This window comes from Rana temporaria, chromosome 10 (assembly GCF_905171775.1).
Source record: "Rana temporaria chromosome 10, aRanTem1.1, whole genome shotgun sequence".
NCBI lineage: Eukaryota > Metazoa > Chordata > Amphibia > Anura > Ranidae > Rana > Rana temporaria.
The window spans coordinates 888,043-903,415 of record NC_053498.1 but is presented as its reverse complement, the minus strand read 5'-3'; the positions used below and the strand labels follow the sequence as shown (position 1 = coordinate 903,415).

General features: G+C 56.6%; 2 protein-coding genes across 2 annotated transcripts in view; both read right to left on the bottom strand.

Annotated features, from left to right (window-relative positions):
• LOC120916179 (RAP1 GTPase activating protein) overlaps positions 1–7,790 on the bottom strand; it is a 145,816-nt gene extending 138,026 nt beyond the window's left edge. The window contains exon 1 of the mRNA XM_040327011.1: positions 7,726–7,790. The gene's annotated coding sequence lies outside the window, so the exon portion shown is untranslated. The remainder of the gene's footprint in view (positions 1–7,725) is intronic.
• Positions 7,791–8,491: 701 nt separating this feature from the next.
• The window catches only part of LOC120916139 (vegetative cell wall protein gp1-like), a 7,681-nt gene continuing 799 nt past the window's right edge, over positions 8,492–15,373 (bottom strand). Inside the window, exons 2-5 of the mRNA XM_040326956.1 lie at positions 10,082–10,486; positions 9,678–10,037; positions 9,230–9,589; positions 8,492–9,141 (exon numbers count right to left, since the gene is read on the bottom strand). Coding sequence (XP_040182890.1) covers positions 8,492–9,141; positions 9,230–9,589; positions 9,678–10,037; positions 10,082–10,486 — 1,775 coding nt within the window. The remainder of the gene's footprint in view (positions 9,142–9,229; positions 9,590–9,677; positions 10,038–10,081; positions 10,487–15,373) is intronic.

The following is a 15,373-nucleotide window of genomic DNA, read 5'->3' as shown; positions in this document are numbered from 1 at the left end:
CTTCCCATCTCCCAATCTGGGCCACCTCCCCATCTCCCAATCTGGGCCACCTCCCCATCTCCCAATCTGGGCCACCTCCCCATCTCCCAATCTGGGCCACCTCCCCATCTGGGCCACCTCCCCATCTGGGCCACCTCCCCATCTGGGCCACCTCCCCATCTCCCAATCTGGGCCACCTCCCCATCTCCCAATCTGGGCCACCTCCATATCTCCCAATCTGGGCCACCTCCCCATCTCCCAATCTGGGCCACCTCCCCATCTCCCAATCTGGGCCACCTCCCCATCTCTCAATCTGGGCCACCTCCCCATCTCCCAATCTGGGCCACCTCCATCCTCCCATCTGGGCCACCTCCCCATCTGGGCCACCTCTCCATCCCCCAATCTGGGCCACCTCCCCATCCCCCAATCTGGGCCACCTCTCCATCCCCCAATCTGGGCCACCTCCATCTCCCAATCTGGGCCACCTTCATCCCCCAATCTGGGCCACCTCCCCATCTCCCAATCTGGGCCACCTCCATATCTCCCAATCTGGGCCACCTCCATATCTCCCAATCTGGGCCACCTCCCCATCTCCCAATCTGGGCCACCTCCCCATCTCCCAATCTGGGCCACCTCCCCATCTCTCAATCTGGGCCACCTCCCCATCTCCCAATCTGGGCCACCTCCATCCTCCCATCTGGGCCACCTCCCCATCTGGGCCACCTCTCCATCCCCCAATCTGGGCCACCTCCCCATCCCCCAATCTGGGCCACCTCTCCATCCCCCAATCTGGGCCACCTCCATCTCCCAATCTGGGCCACCTTCATCCCCCAATCTGGGCCACCTCCCCATCTCCCAATCTGGGCCACCTCCCCATCTCCCAATCTGGGCCACCTCCCCATCTCCCAATCTGGGCCACCTCCCCATCTCCCAATCTGGGCCACCTCCCCATCTCCCAATCTGGGCCACCTCCATATCTCCCAATCTGGGCCACCTCCATATCTCCCAATCTGGGCCACCTCCCCATCTCCCAATCTGGGCCACCTCCCCATCTCTCAATCTGGGCCACCTCCCCATCTCCCAATCTGGGCCACCTCCATCCTCCCATCTGGGCCACCTCCCCATCTGGGCCACCTCTCCATCCCCCAATCTGGGCCACCTCCCCATCCCCCAATCTGGGCCACCTCCCCATCCCCCAATCTGGGCCACCTCTCCATCTCCCAATCTGGGCCACCTCCATCTCCCAATCTGGGCCACCTCCATCCCCCAATCTGGGCCACCTCCATCCCCCAATCTGGGCCACCTCCCCATCTCCCAATCTGGGCCACCTCCCCATCTCCCAATCTGGGCCACCTCCCCATCTCCCAATCTGGGCCACCTCCCCATCTCCCAATCTGGGCCACCTCCCCATCTCCCAATCTGGGCCACCTCCCCATCTCCCAATCTGGGCCACCTCCCCATCTCCCAATCTGGGCCACCTCCCCATCTCCCAATCTGGGCCACCTCCCCATCTCCCAATCTGGGCCACCTCCCCATCTCTCAATCTGGGCCACCTCCCCATCTCCCAATCTGGGCCACCTCCATCCTCCCATCTGGGCCACCTCCCCATCTGGGCCACCTCTCCATCCCCCAATCTGGGCCACCTCCCCATCCCCCAATCTGGGCCACCTCCCCATCCCCCAATCTGGGCCACCTCTCCATCTCCCAATCTGGGCCACCTCTCCATCTCCCAATCTGGGCCACCTCCATCCCCCAATCTGGGCCACCTCCATCCCCCAATCTGGGCCACCTCCCCATCTCCCAATCTGGGCCACCTCCCCATCTCCCAATCTGGGCCACCTCCCCATCTCCCAATCTGGGCCACCTCCCCATCTCCCAATCTGGGCCACCTCCCCATCTCTCCATCCCCCAATCTGGGCCACCTCCCCATCCCCCAATCTGGGCCACCTCCCCATCCCCCCATCTGGGCCACCTCCCCATCTCCCCATCTGGGCCACCTCTCCATCCCCCAATCTGGGCCACCTCCCCATCCCCCAATCTGGGCCACCTCCCCATCCCCCAATCTGGGCCACCTCCCCATCTGGGCCACCTCCCAATCTGGACCACCTCCCCATCTCCCAATCTGGGCCACCTCCCCATCTCCCAATCTGGGCCACCTCCCCATCTCCCAATCTGGGCCACCTCCCCATCTCCCAATCTGGGCCACCTCCCCATCTCCCAATCTGGGCCACCTCCCCATCTCCCAATCTGGGCCACCTCCCCATCTCCCAATCTGGGCCACCTCCCCATCTCCCAATCTGGGCCACCTCCCCATCTCCCAATCTGGGCCACCTCTCCATCCCCCAATCTGGGCCACCTCCCCATCCCCCAATCTGGGCCACCTCCCCATCTCCCCATCTGGGCCACCTCTCCATCCCCCAATCTGGGCCACCTCCCCATCCCCCAATCTGGGCCACCTCCCCACCTCCCAATCTGGGCCACCTCTCAATCTGGGCCACCTCCCCATCTCCCAATCTGGGCCACCTCCCCATCTCCCAATCTGGGCCACCTCCCCATCTGGGCCACCTCTCCATCCCCCAATCTGGGCCACCTCCCCATCCCCCAATCTGGGCCACCTCCCCATCTCCCAATCTGGGCCACCTCCCCATCTCCCAATCTGGGCCACCTCCCCATCTCCCAATCTGGGCCACCTCCCCATCTCCCAATCTGGGCCACCTCCCCATCTCCCAATCTGGGCCACCTCCCCATCTCCCAATCTGGGCCACCTCCCCATCTGGGCCACCTCTCCATCCCCCAATCTGGGCCACCTCCCCATCCCCCAATCTGGGCCACCTCCCCATCTGGGCCACCTCCCCATCTGGGCCACCTCTCCATCCCCCAATCTGGGCCACCTCCCCATCCCCCAATCTGGGCCACCTCCCCATCTGGGCCACCTCCCCAACTCCCAATCTGGACCACCTCCCCATCTCCCAATCTGGGCCACCTCCCCATCTCCCAATCTGGGCCACCTCCCCATCTCCCAATCTGGGCCACCTCCCCATCTCCCAATCTGGGCCACCTCCCCATCTCCCAATCTGGGCCACCTCCCAATCTGGGCCACCTCCCCATCTCCCAATCTGGGCCACCTCCCCATCTCCCAATCTGGGCCACCTCCCCATCCCCCAATCTGGGCCACCTCCCCATCCCCCAATCTGGGCCACCTCCCCATCTCCCAATCTGGGCCACCTCCCCATCTCCCAATCTGGGCCACCTCCCCATTCCCCAATCTGGGCCACTTCCCCATCTGGGCCACCTCCCCATCTCCCAATCTGGGCCACCTCCCCATCTCCCAATCTGGGCCACCTCCCCATCTCCCAATCTGGGCCACCTCCCCATCCCCCAATCTGGGCCAACTCCCCATCTCCCAATCTGGGCCACCTCCCCATCTCCCAATCTGGGCCACCTCTCCATCTGGGCCACCTCCCCATCTCCCAATCTGGGCCAACTCCCCATCTCCCAATCTGGGCCAACTCCCCATTTCCCAATCTGGGCCAACTCCCCATTTCCCAATCTGGGCCACCTCCCCATCCCCCAATCTGGGCCACCTCCCAATCTCCCAATCTGGGCCACCTCCCCATCTGGGCCCCCTCCCCATCCCCCAATCTGGGCCACCTCCCCATCTAGGCCACCTCCCCATCTCCCAATCTGGGCCAACTCCCCATCTCCCAATCTGGGCCAACTCCCCATTTCCCAATCTGGGCCACCTCCCCATCTCCCAATCTGGGCCACCTCCCAATCTCCCAATCTGGGCCACCTCCCCATCTGGGCCCCCTCCCCATCCCCCAATCTGGGCCACCTCTCCATCTGGGCCAACTCCCCATCCTCCAATCTGGGCCACCTCCCCATCCCCCAATCTGGGCCACCTCCCAATCTGGGCCACCTCCCCATCTGGGCCCCCTCCCCATCCCCCAATCTGGGCCACCTCTCCATCTGGGCCACCTCCCCATCTCCCAATCTGGGCCAACTCCCCATCTCCCAATCTGGGCCAACTCCCCATTTCCCAATCTGGGCCACCTCCATCCTCCAATCTGGGCCACCTCCCCATCCCCCAATCTGGGCCACCTCCCAATCTCCCAATCTGGGCCACCTCCCCATCTGGGCCCCCTCCCCATCCCCCAATCTGGGCCACCTCCCCATCTGAGCCACCTCCCCATCCCCCAATCTGGGCCACCACCTCCCCATCCCCCAATCTGGGCCACCTCCCCATCCCCCAATCTGGGCCACCTCCCCATCTGGGCCACCTCCCCATCCCCCAATCTGGGCCACCTCCATCTCCCCATCTGGGCCTCCTCCCCACCCCCCAATCTGGGCCACCTCCCCATCTCCCAATCTGGGCCACCTCCCCATCCCCCAATCTGGGCCACCTCCCCATCTCCCAATCTGGGCCACCTCCCCATCTGGGCCCCCTCCCCATCCCCCAATCTGGGCCACCTCCCATCTGGGCCACCTCCCCATCCCCCAATCTGGGCCACCTCCCCATCCCCCAATCTGGGCCACCTCCCCATCCCCCAATCTGGGCCACCTCCCCATCTCCCAATCTGGGCCACCTCCATCTCCCCATCTGGGCCTCCTCCCCACCCCCCAATCTGGGCCACCTCCCCACCTCCCCACCTGGGCCACCTCCCCATCCCCCAATCTGGGCCACCTCCCCATCTCCCAATCTGGGCCACCTCCCCATCTCCCAATCTGGGCCACCTCCCCATCTGGGCCCCCTCCCCATCCCCCAATCTGGGCCACCTCCCCATCTGGGCCACCTCCCCATCCCCCAATCTGGGCCACCTCCCCACCCCCCAATCTGGGCCACCTCCCCATCTCCCAATCTGGCCCACCTCCCCATCCCCCAATCTGGGCCACCTCCCCATCTCCCAATCTGGGCCACCTCTCCATCCCCCAATCTGGGCCACCTCCCCATCCCCCAATCTGGGCCACCTCCCCATCTCCCCATCTGGGCCACCTCTCCATCCCCCAATCTGGGCCACCTCCCCATCCCCCAATCTGGGCCACCTCCCCACCTCCCAATCTGGGCCACCTCTCAATCTGGGCCACCTCCCCATCTCCCAATCTGGGCCACCTCCCCATCTCCCAATCTGGGCCACCTCCCCATCTGGGCCACCTCTCCATCCCCCAATCTGGGCCACCTCCCCATCCCCCAATCTGGGCCACCTCCCCATCTCCCAATCTGGGCCACCTCCCCATCTCCCAATCTGGGCCACCTCCCCATCTCCCAATCTGGGCCACCTCCCCATCTCCCAATCTGGGCCACCTCCCCATCTCCCAATCTGGGCCACCTCCCCATCTCCCAATCTGGGCCACCTCCCCATCTGGGCCACCTCTCCATCCCCCAATCTGGGCCACCTCCCCATCCCCCAATCTGGGCCACCTCCCCATCTGGGCCACCTCCCCATCTGGGCCACCTCTCCATCCCCCAATCTGGGCCACCTCCCCATCCCCCAATCTGGGCCACCTCCCCATCTGGGCCACCTCCCCAACTCCCAATCTGGACCACCTCCCCATCTCCCAATCTGGGCCACCTCCCCATCTCCCAATCTGGGCCACCTCCCCATCTCCCAATCTGGGCCACCTCCCCATCTCCCAATCTGGGCCACCTCCCCATCTCCCAATCTGGGCCACCTCCCAATCTGGGCCACCTCCCCATCTCCCAATCTGGGCCACCTCCCCATCTCCCAATCTGGGCCACCTCCCCATCCCCCAATCTGGGCCACCTCCCCATCCCCCAATCTGGGCCACCTCCCCATCTCCCAATCTGGGCCACCTCCCCATCTCCCAATCTGGGCCACCTCCCCATTCCCCAATCTGGGCCACTTCCCCATCTGGGCCACCTCCCCATCTCCCAATCTGGGCCACCTCCCCATCTCCCAATCTGGGCCACCTCCCCATCTCCCAATCTGGGCCACCTCCCCATCCCCCAATCTGGGCCAACTCCCCATCTCCCAATCTGGGCCACCTCCCCATCTCCCAATCTGGGCCACCTCTCCATCTGGGCCACCTCCCCATCTCCCAATCTGGGCCAACTCCCCATCTCCCAATCTGGGCCAACTCCCCATTTCCCAATCTGGGCCAACTCCCCATTTCCCAATCTGGGCCACCTCCCCATCCCCCAATCTGGGCCACCTCCCAATCTCCCAATCTGGGCCACCTCCCCATCTGGGCCCCCTCCCCATCCCCCAATCTGGGCCACCTCCCCATCTGGGCCACCTCCCCATCTCCCAATCTGGGCCAACTCCCCATCTCCCAATCTGGGCCAACTCCCCATTTCCCAATCTGGGCCACCTCCCCATCTCCCAATCTGGGCCACCTCCCAATCTCCCAATCTGGGCCACCTCCCCATCTGGGCCCCCTCCCCATCCCCCAATCTGGGCCACCTCTCCATCTGGGCCAACTCCCCATCCTCCAATCTGGGCCACCTCCCCATCCCCCAATCTGGGCCACCTCCCAATCTGGGCCACCTCCCCATCTGGGCCCCCTCCCCATCTGGGCCCCCTCCCCATCCCCCAATCTGGGCCACCTCTCCATCTGGGCCACCTCCCCATCTCCCAATCTGGGCCAACTCCCCATCTCCCAATCTGGGCCAACTCCCCATTTCCCAATCTGGGCCACCTCCATCCTCCAATCTGGGCCACCTCCCCATCCCCCAATCTGGGCCACCTCCCAATCTCCCAATCTGGGCCACCTCCCCATCTGGGCCCCCTCCCCATCCCCCAATCTGGGCCACCTCCCCATCTGAGCCACCTCCCCATCCCCCAATCTGGGCCACCACCTCCCCATCCCCCAATCTGGGCCACCTCCCCATCCCCCAATCTGGGCCACCTCCCCATCTGGGCCACCTCCCCATCCCCCAATCTGGGCCACCTCCATCTCCCCATCTGGGCCTCCTCCCCACCCCCCAATCTGGGCCACCTCCCCATCTCCCAATCTGGGCCACCTCCCCATCCCCCAATCTGGGCCACCTCCCCATCTCCCAATCTGGGCCACCTCCCCATCTGGGCCCCCTCCCCATCCCCCAATCTGGGCCACCTCCCCATCTGGGCCACCTCCCCATCCCCCAATCTGGGCCACCTCCCCATCCCCCAATCTGGGCCACCTCCCCATCCCCCAATCTGGGCCACCTCCCCATCTCCCAATCTGGGCCACCTCCATCTCCCCATCTGGGCCTCCTCCCCACCCCCCAATCTGGGCCACCTCCCCACCTCCCAATCTGGGCCACCTCCCCATCCCCCAATCTGGGCCACCTCCCCATCTCCCAATCTGGGCCACCTCCCCATCTCCCAATCTGGGCCACCTCCCCATCTGGGCCCCCTCCCCATCCCCCAATCTGGGCCACCTCCCCATCTGGGCCACCTCCCCACCCCCCAATCTGGGCCACCTCCCCACCCCCCAATCTGGGCCACCTCCCCATCTCCCAATCTGGCCCACCTCCCCATCCCCCAATCTGGGCCACCTCTATCTCCCCATCTGGGCCACCTCTATCTCCCCATCTGGGCCACCTCCCCATCCCCCAATCTGGGCCATCTCCCAATCTGGGCCACCTCCCCATCCCCCAATCTGGGCCACCTCCCCATCTCCCAATCTGGACCCCCTCCCCATCCCCCAATCTGGGCCACCTCCCCATCCCCCAATCTGGGCCACCTCCCCATCCCCCAATCTGGACCCCCTCCATCCCCGCCCCACGGACCCCCCGAGACTCACGTCTCTGCCGATCCTCCAGCCAGGCATGTCTGTCGGTGGTGAAGCAGCGTCGGGAGGAGAGGCGCCCGGGGCTCAGGACTGCCAGCGCTGTAATTATGTCAGAACACTGAAGGAATGATCCTGTCCTACTTTCCTGAGCGCAGCTAAGCCGAGCGCTGCGGGGCTGCGGTGCTGCGGGGGGCGCGTCTCATCGCTCCCCACTACAAGGCACACAGATCGCTGCTAATCTCTGCAATCTGGACTACATTCCCCACCGCCTCATCCGTACTACAACCCCCTCCATACACTCAGCATCTGAGACAAGGGGGGCAACCATTGCTGACCGCCCTCTGAAAATGCCAAATACCCGGCTGTTATGGTGACCCTCTGCTGGAAAATCAGGAGCTCTGAAAGTCCTTCACCCCACGCGACACTTTTATGTCACCCCCCCAGCAAATCCCAAAAATAATGGGGGGGGACCGGAGAGCGATGTGCGCCTCGAGAATGGCGTCTTAACCCCGCCCATTTCACACATCCCAGGAGGCTGATGCACAGTGTGGCTTCATCAGGAGGTGGGCTGCTAGGACCTGGATGAGACAGTGTGGCTTCATCAGGAGAGGGCTGCTAGGACCTGGATGAGACAGTGTGGCTTCATCAGGAGAGGGCTGCTAGGACCTGGATGAGACAGTGTGGCTTCATCAGGAGAGGGCTGCTAGGACCTGGATGAGACAGTGTGGCTTCATCAGGGGGTGGGCTGCTAGGACCTGGATGAGACAGTGTGGCTTCATCAGGAGAGGGCTGCTAGGACCTGGATGAGACAGTGTGGCTTCATCAGGGGGTGGGCTGCTAGGACCTGGATGAGACAGTGTGGCTTCATCAGGAGAGGGCTGCTAGGACCTGGATGAGACAGTGTGGCTTCATCAGGGGGTGGGCTGCTAGGACCTGGATGAGACAGTGTGGCTTCATCAGGAGGTGGGCTGCTAGGACCTGGATGAGACAGTGTGGCTTCATCAGGGGGTGGGCTGCTAGGACCTGGATGAGACAGCGTGGCTTCATCAGGAGGTGGGCTGCTAGGACCTGGATGAGACAGTGTGGCTTCATCAGGAGGTGGGCTGCTAGGACCTGGATGAGACAGTGTGGCTTCATCAGGAGGTGGGCTGCTAGGACCTGGATGAGACAGTGTGGCTTCATCAGGGGGTGGGCTGCTAGGACCTGGATGAGACAGTGTGGCTTCATCAGGAGGTGGGCTGCTAGGACCTGGATGAGACAGTGTGGCTTCATCAGGAGGTGGGCTGCTAGGACCTGGATGAGACAGTGTGGCTTCATCAGGAGGTGGGCTGCTAGGACCTGGATGAGACAGTGTGGCTTCATCAGGAGGTGGGCTGCTAGGACCTGGATGAGACAGTGTGGCTTCATCAGGAGGTGGGCTGCTAGGACCTGGATGAGACAGTGTGGCTTCATCAGGAGGGGGCTGCTAGGACCTGGATGAGACAGTGTGGCTTCATCAGGAGTGGGCTGCTAGGACCTGGATGAGACAGTGTGGCTTCATCAGGAGGTGGGCTGCTAGGACCTGGATGAGACAGTGTGGCTTCATCAGGGGGTGGGCTGCTAGGACCTGGATGAGACAGTGTGGCTTCATCAGGGGGTGGGCTGCTAGGACCTGGATGAGACAGTGTGGCTTCATCAGGGGGTGGGCTGCTAGGACCTGGATGAGACAGTGTGGCTTCATCAGGAGGTGGGCTGCTAGGACCTGGATGAGACAGTGTGGCTTCATCAGGAGGTGGGCTGCTAGGACCTGGATGAGACAGTGTGGCTTCATCAGGGGGTGGGCTGCTAGGACCTGGATGAGACAGTGTGGCTTCATCAGGAGGTGGGCTGCTAGGACCTGGATGAGACAGTGTGGCTTCATCAGGAGTGGGCTGCTAGGACCTGGATGAGACAGTGTGGCTTCATCAGGAGTGGGCTGCTAGGACCTGGATGAGACAGTGTGGCTTCATCAGGAGGTGGGCTGCTAGGACCTGGATGAGACAGTGTGGCTTCATCAGGGGGTGGGCTGCTAGGACCTGGATGAGACAGTGTGGCTTCATCAGGGGGTGGGCTGCTAGGACCTGGATGAGACAGTGTGGCTTCATCAGGGGGTGGGCTGCTAGGACCTGGATGAGACAGTGTGGCTTCATCAGGAGGTGGGCTGCTAGGACCTGGATGAGACAGTGTGGCTTCATCAGGAGGTGGGCTGCTAGGACCTGGATGAGACAGTGTGGCTTCATCAGGGGGTGGGCTGCTAGGACCTGGATGAGACAGTGTGGCTTCATCAGGAGGTGGGCTGCTAGGACCTGGATGAGACAGTGTGGCTTCATCAGGAGTGGGCTGCTAGGACCTGGATGAGACAGTGTGGCTTCATCAGGGGGTGGGCTGCTAGGGCCTGGGTGAGACAGTGTGGCTTCATCAGGGGGTGGGCTGCTAGGACCTGGATGAGACAGTGTGGCTTCATCAGGGGGTGGGCTGCTAGGACCTGGATGAGACAGTGTGGCTTCATCAGGGGGTGGGCTGCTAGGACCTGGATGAGACAGTGTGGCTTCATCAGGAGGTGGGCTGCTAGGACCTGGATGAGACAGTGTGGCTTCATCAGGAGGTGGGCTGCTAGGACCTGGATGAGACAGTGTGGCTTCATCAGGGGGTGGGCTGCTAGGACCTGGATGAGACAGTGTGGCTTCATCAGGAGGTGGGCTGCTAGGACCTGGATGAGACAGTGTGGCTTCATCAGGAGGTGGGCTGCTAGGACCTGGATGAGACAGTGTGGCTTCATCAGGAGTGGGCTGCTAGGACCTGGATGAGACAGTGTGGCTTCATCAGGAGTGGGCTGCTAGGACCTGGATGAGACAGTGTGGCTTCATCAGGAGTGGGCTGCTAGGACCTGGATGAGACAGACAGTGATGTCACACAGGGAGGAGGTCACCCTCACTGTGATGTCACCCCCCCATTTCACATGGAGTTCTTTATAGAACATGGACATTGTACATACAACACACGTGTCATCCAAAGAGGCGGGGCCACCAGTCTCTTCAATTCTGTGACTGAGAGGATAGCATGAAAACCTCTACAGCACTACAATACACCGCACTATAATACATCCCACAGACTGTACTACAATACACCGCACTATAATACATCCCACAGACTGTACTACAATACACCGCACTATAATACTTCCCACAGACTGTACTACAATACACCACACTATAATACATCCCACAGACTGTACTACAATACACCGCACTATAATACTTCCCACAGACTGCACTACAATACACCGCACTATAATACATCCCACAGACTGTACTACAATACACCGCACTATAATACTTCCCACAGACTGTACTACAATACACCACACTATAATACATCCCACAGACTGTACTACAATACACCGCACTATAATACTTCCCACAGACTGCACTACAATACACCGCACTATAATACATCCCACAGACTGTACTACAATACACCGCACTATAATACATCCCACAGACTGTACTACAATACACCGCACTATAATACATCCCACAGACTGTACTACAATACACCGCACTATAATACATCCCACAGACTGTACTACAATACACCGCACTATAATACATCCCACAGACTGTACTACAATACACCGCACTATAATACTTCCCACAGACTGTACTACAATACACCGCACTATAATACATCCCACAGACTGTACTACAATACACCGCACTATAATACATCCCACAGACTGTACTACAATACACCGCACTATAATACATCCCACAGACTGTACTACAATACACCGCACTATAATACATCCCACAGACTGTACTACAATACACCGCACTATAATACATCCCACAGACTGTACTACAATACACCGCACTATAATACATCCCACAGACTGTACTACAATACACCGCACTATAATACATCCCACAGACTGTACTACAATACACCGCACTATAATACTTCCCACAGACTGTACTACAATACACCGCACTATAATACTTCCCACAGACTGTACTACAATACACCGCACTATAATACATCCCACAGACTGTACTACAATACACCGCACTATAATACATCCCACAGACTGTACTACAATACACCGCACTATAATACATCCCACAGACTGTACTACAATACACACCCCACACTACAATACACACTGCACTACAATACACCGCACTATAATACATCCACAGACTGTACTACAATACACCGCACTATAATACATCCCACAGACTGTACTACAATACACCGCACTATAATACTTCCCACAGACTGTACTACAATACACCGCACTATAATACATCCCACAGACTGTACTACAATACACCGCACTATAATACATCCCACAGACTGTACTACAATACACCGCACTATAATACATCCCACAGACTGTACTACAATACACCGCACTATAATACATCCCACAGACTGTACTACAATACACCGCACTATAATACTTCCCACAGACTGTACTACAATACACCGCACTATAATACATCCCACAGACTGTACTACAATACACCGCACTATAATACATCCCACAGACTGTACTACAATACACCGCACTATAATACATCCCACAGACTGTACTACAATACACCGCACTATAATACATCCCACAGACTGTACTACAATACACCGCACTATAATACATCCCACAGACTGTACTACAATACACCGCACTATAATACATCCCACAGACTGTACTACAATACACCGCACTATAATACATCCCACAGACTGTACTACAATACACCGCACTATAATACATCCCACAGACTGTACTACAATACACCGCACTATAATACATCCCACAGACTGTACTACAATACACCGCACTATAATACATCCCACAGACTGTACTACAATACACCGCACTATAATACATCCCACAGACTGTACTACAATACACCGCACTATAATACATCCCACAGACTGTACTACAATACACCGCACTATAATACATCCCACAGACTGTACTACAATACACCGCACTATAATACATCCCACAGACTGTACTACAATACACCGCACTATAATACACCCCACAGACTGTACTACAATACACCGCACTATAATACATCCCACAGACTGTACTACAATACACCGCACTATAATACATCCCACAGACTGTACTACAATACACCGCACTATAATACATCCCACAGACTGTACTACAATACACCGCACTATAATACATCCCACAGACTGTACTACAATACACCGCACTATAATACATCCCACAGACTGTACTACAATACACCGCACTATAATACATCCCACAGACTGTACTACAATACACCGCACTATAATACATCCCACAGACTGTACTACAATACACCGCACTATAATACATCCCACAGACTGTACTACAATACACCGCACTATAATACATCCCACAGACTGTACTACAATACACCGCACTATAATACATCCCACAGACTGTACTACAATACACCGCACTATAATACATCCCACAGACTGTACTACAATACACCGCACTATAATACATCCCACAGACTGTACTACAATACACCGCACTATAATACATCCCACAGACTGTACTACAATACACCGCACTATAATACATCCCACAGACTGTACCTACAATACACCGCACTATAATACATCCCACAGACTGTACTACAATACACCGCACTATAATACATCCCACAGACTGTACTACAATACACCGCACTATAATACATCCCACAGACTGTACTACAATACACCGCACTATAATACATCCCACAGACTGTACTACAATACACCGCACTATAATACATCCCACAGACTGTACTACAATACACCGCACTATAATACATCCCACAGACTGTACTACAATACACCGCACTATAATACATCCCACAGACTGTACTACAATACACCGCACTATAATACATCCCACAGACTGTACTACAATACACCGCACTATAATACATCCCACAGACTGTACTACAATACACCGCACTATAATACATCCCACAGACTGTACTACAATACACCGCACTATAATACATCCCACAGACTGTACTACAATACACCGCACTATAATACATCCCACAGACTGTACTACAATACACCGCACTATAATACATCCCACAGACTGTACTACAATACACCGCACTATAATACATCCCACAGACTGTACTACAATACACCGCACTATAATACATCCCACAGACTGTACTACAATACACCGCACTATAATACATCCCACAGACTGTACTACAATACACCGCACTATAATACATCCCACAGACTGTACTACAATACACCGCACTATAATACTTCCCACAGACTGTACTACAATACACCGCACTATAATACATCCCACAGACTGTACTACAATACACCGCACTATAATACATCCCACAGACTGTACTACAATACACCGCACTATAATACTTCCCACAGACTGTACTACAATACACCGCACTATAATACTTCCCACAGACTGTACTACAATACACCGCACTATAATACATCCCACAGACTGTACTACAATACACCGCACTATAATACTTCCCACAGACTGTACTACAATACACCGCACTATAATACATCCCACAGACTGTACTACAATACACCGCACTATAATACATCCCACAGACTGTACTACAATACACCGCACTATAATACATCCCACAGACTGTACTACAATACACCGCACTATAATACACCCCCAGACTGTACTACAATACACCGCACTATAATACTTCCCACAGACTGTACTACAATACACCGCACTATAATACATCCCACAGACTGTACTACAATACACCGCACTATAATACATCCCACAGACTGTACTACAATACACCGCACTATAATACATCCCACAGACTGTACTACAATACACCGCACTATAATACTTCCCACAGACTGTACTACAATACACCGCACTATAATACATCCCACAGACTGTACTACAATACACCGCACTATAATACTTCCCACAGACTGTACTACAATACACCGCACTATAATACATCCCACAGACTGTACTACAATACACCGCACTATAATACTTCCCACAGACTGTACTACAATACACCGCACTATAATACTTCCCACAGACTGTACTACAATACACCGCACTATAATACATCCCACAGACTGTACTACAATACACCGCACTATAATACATCCCACAGACTGTACTACAATACACCGCACTATAATACATCCCACAGACTGTACTACAATACACCGCACTATAATACATCCCACAGACTGTACTACAATACACCGCACTATAATACATCCCACAGACTGTACTACAATACACCGCACTATAATACTTCCCACAGACTGTACTACAATACACCGCACTATAATACATCCCACAGACTGTACTACAATACACCGCACTATAATACATCCCACAGACTGTACTACAATACACCGCACTATAATACTTCCCACAGACTGTACTACAATACACCGCACTATAATACATCCCACAGACTGTACTACAATACACCGCACTATAATACTTCCCACAGACTGTACTACAATACACCGCACTATAATACATCCCACAGACTGTACTACAATACACCGCACTATAATACATCCCACAGACTGTACTACAATACACCGCACTATAATACTTCCCACAGACTGTACTACA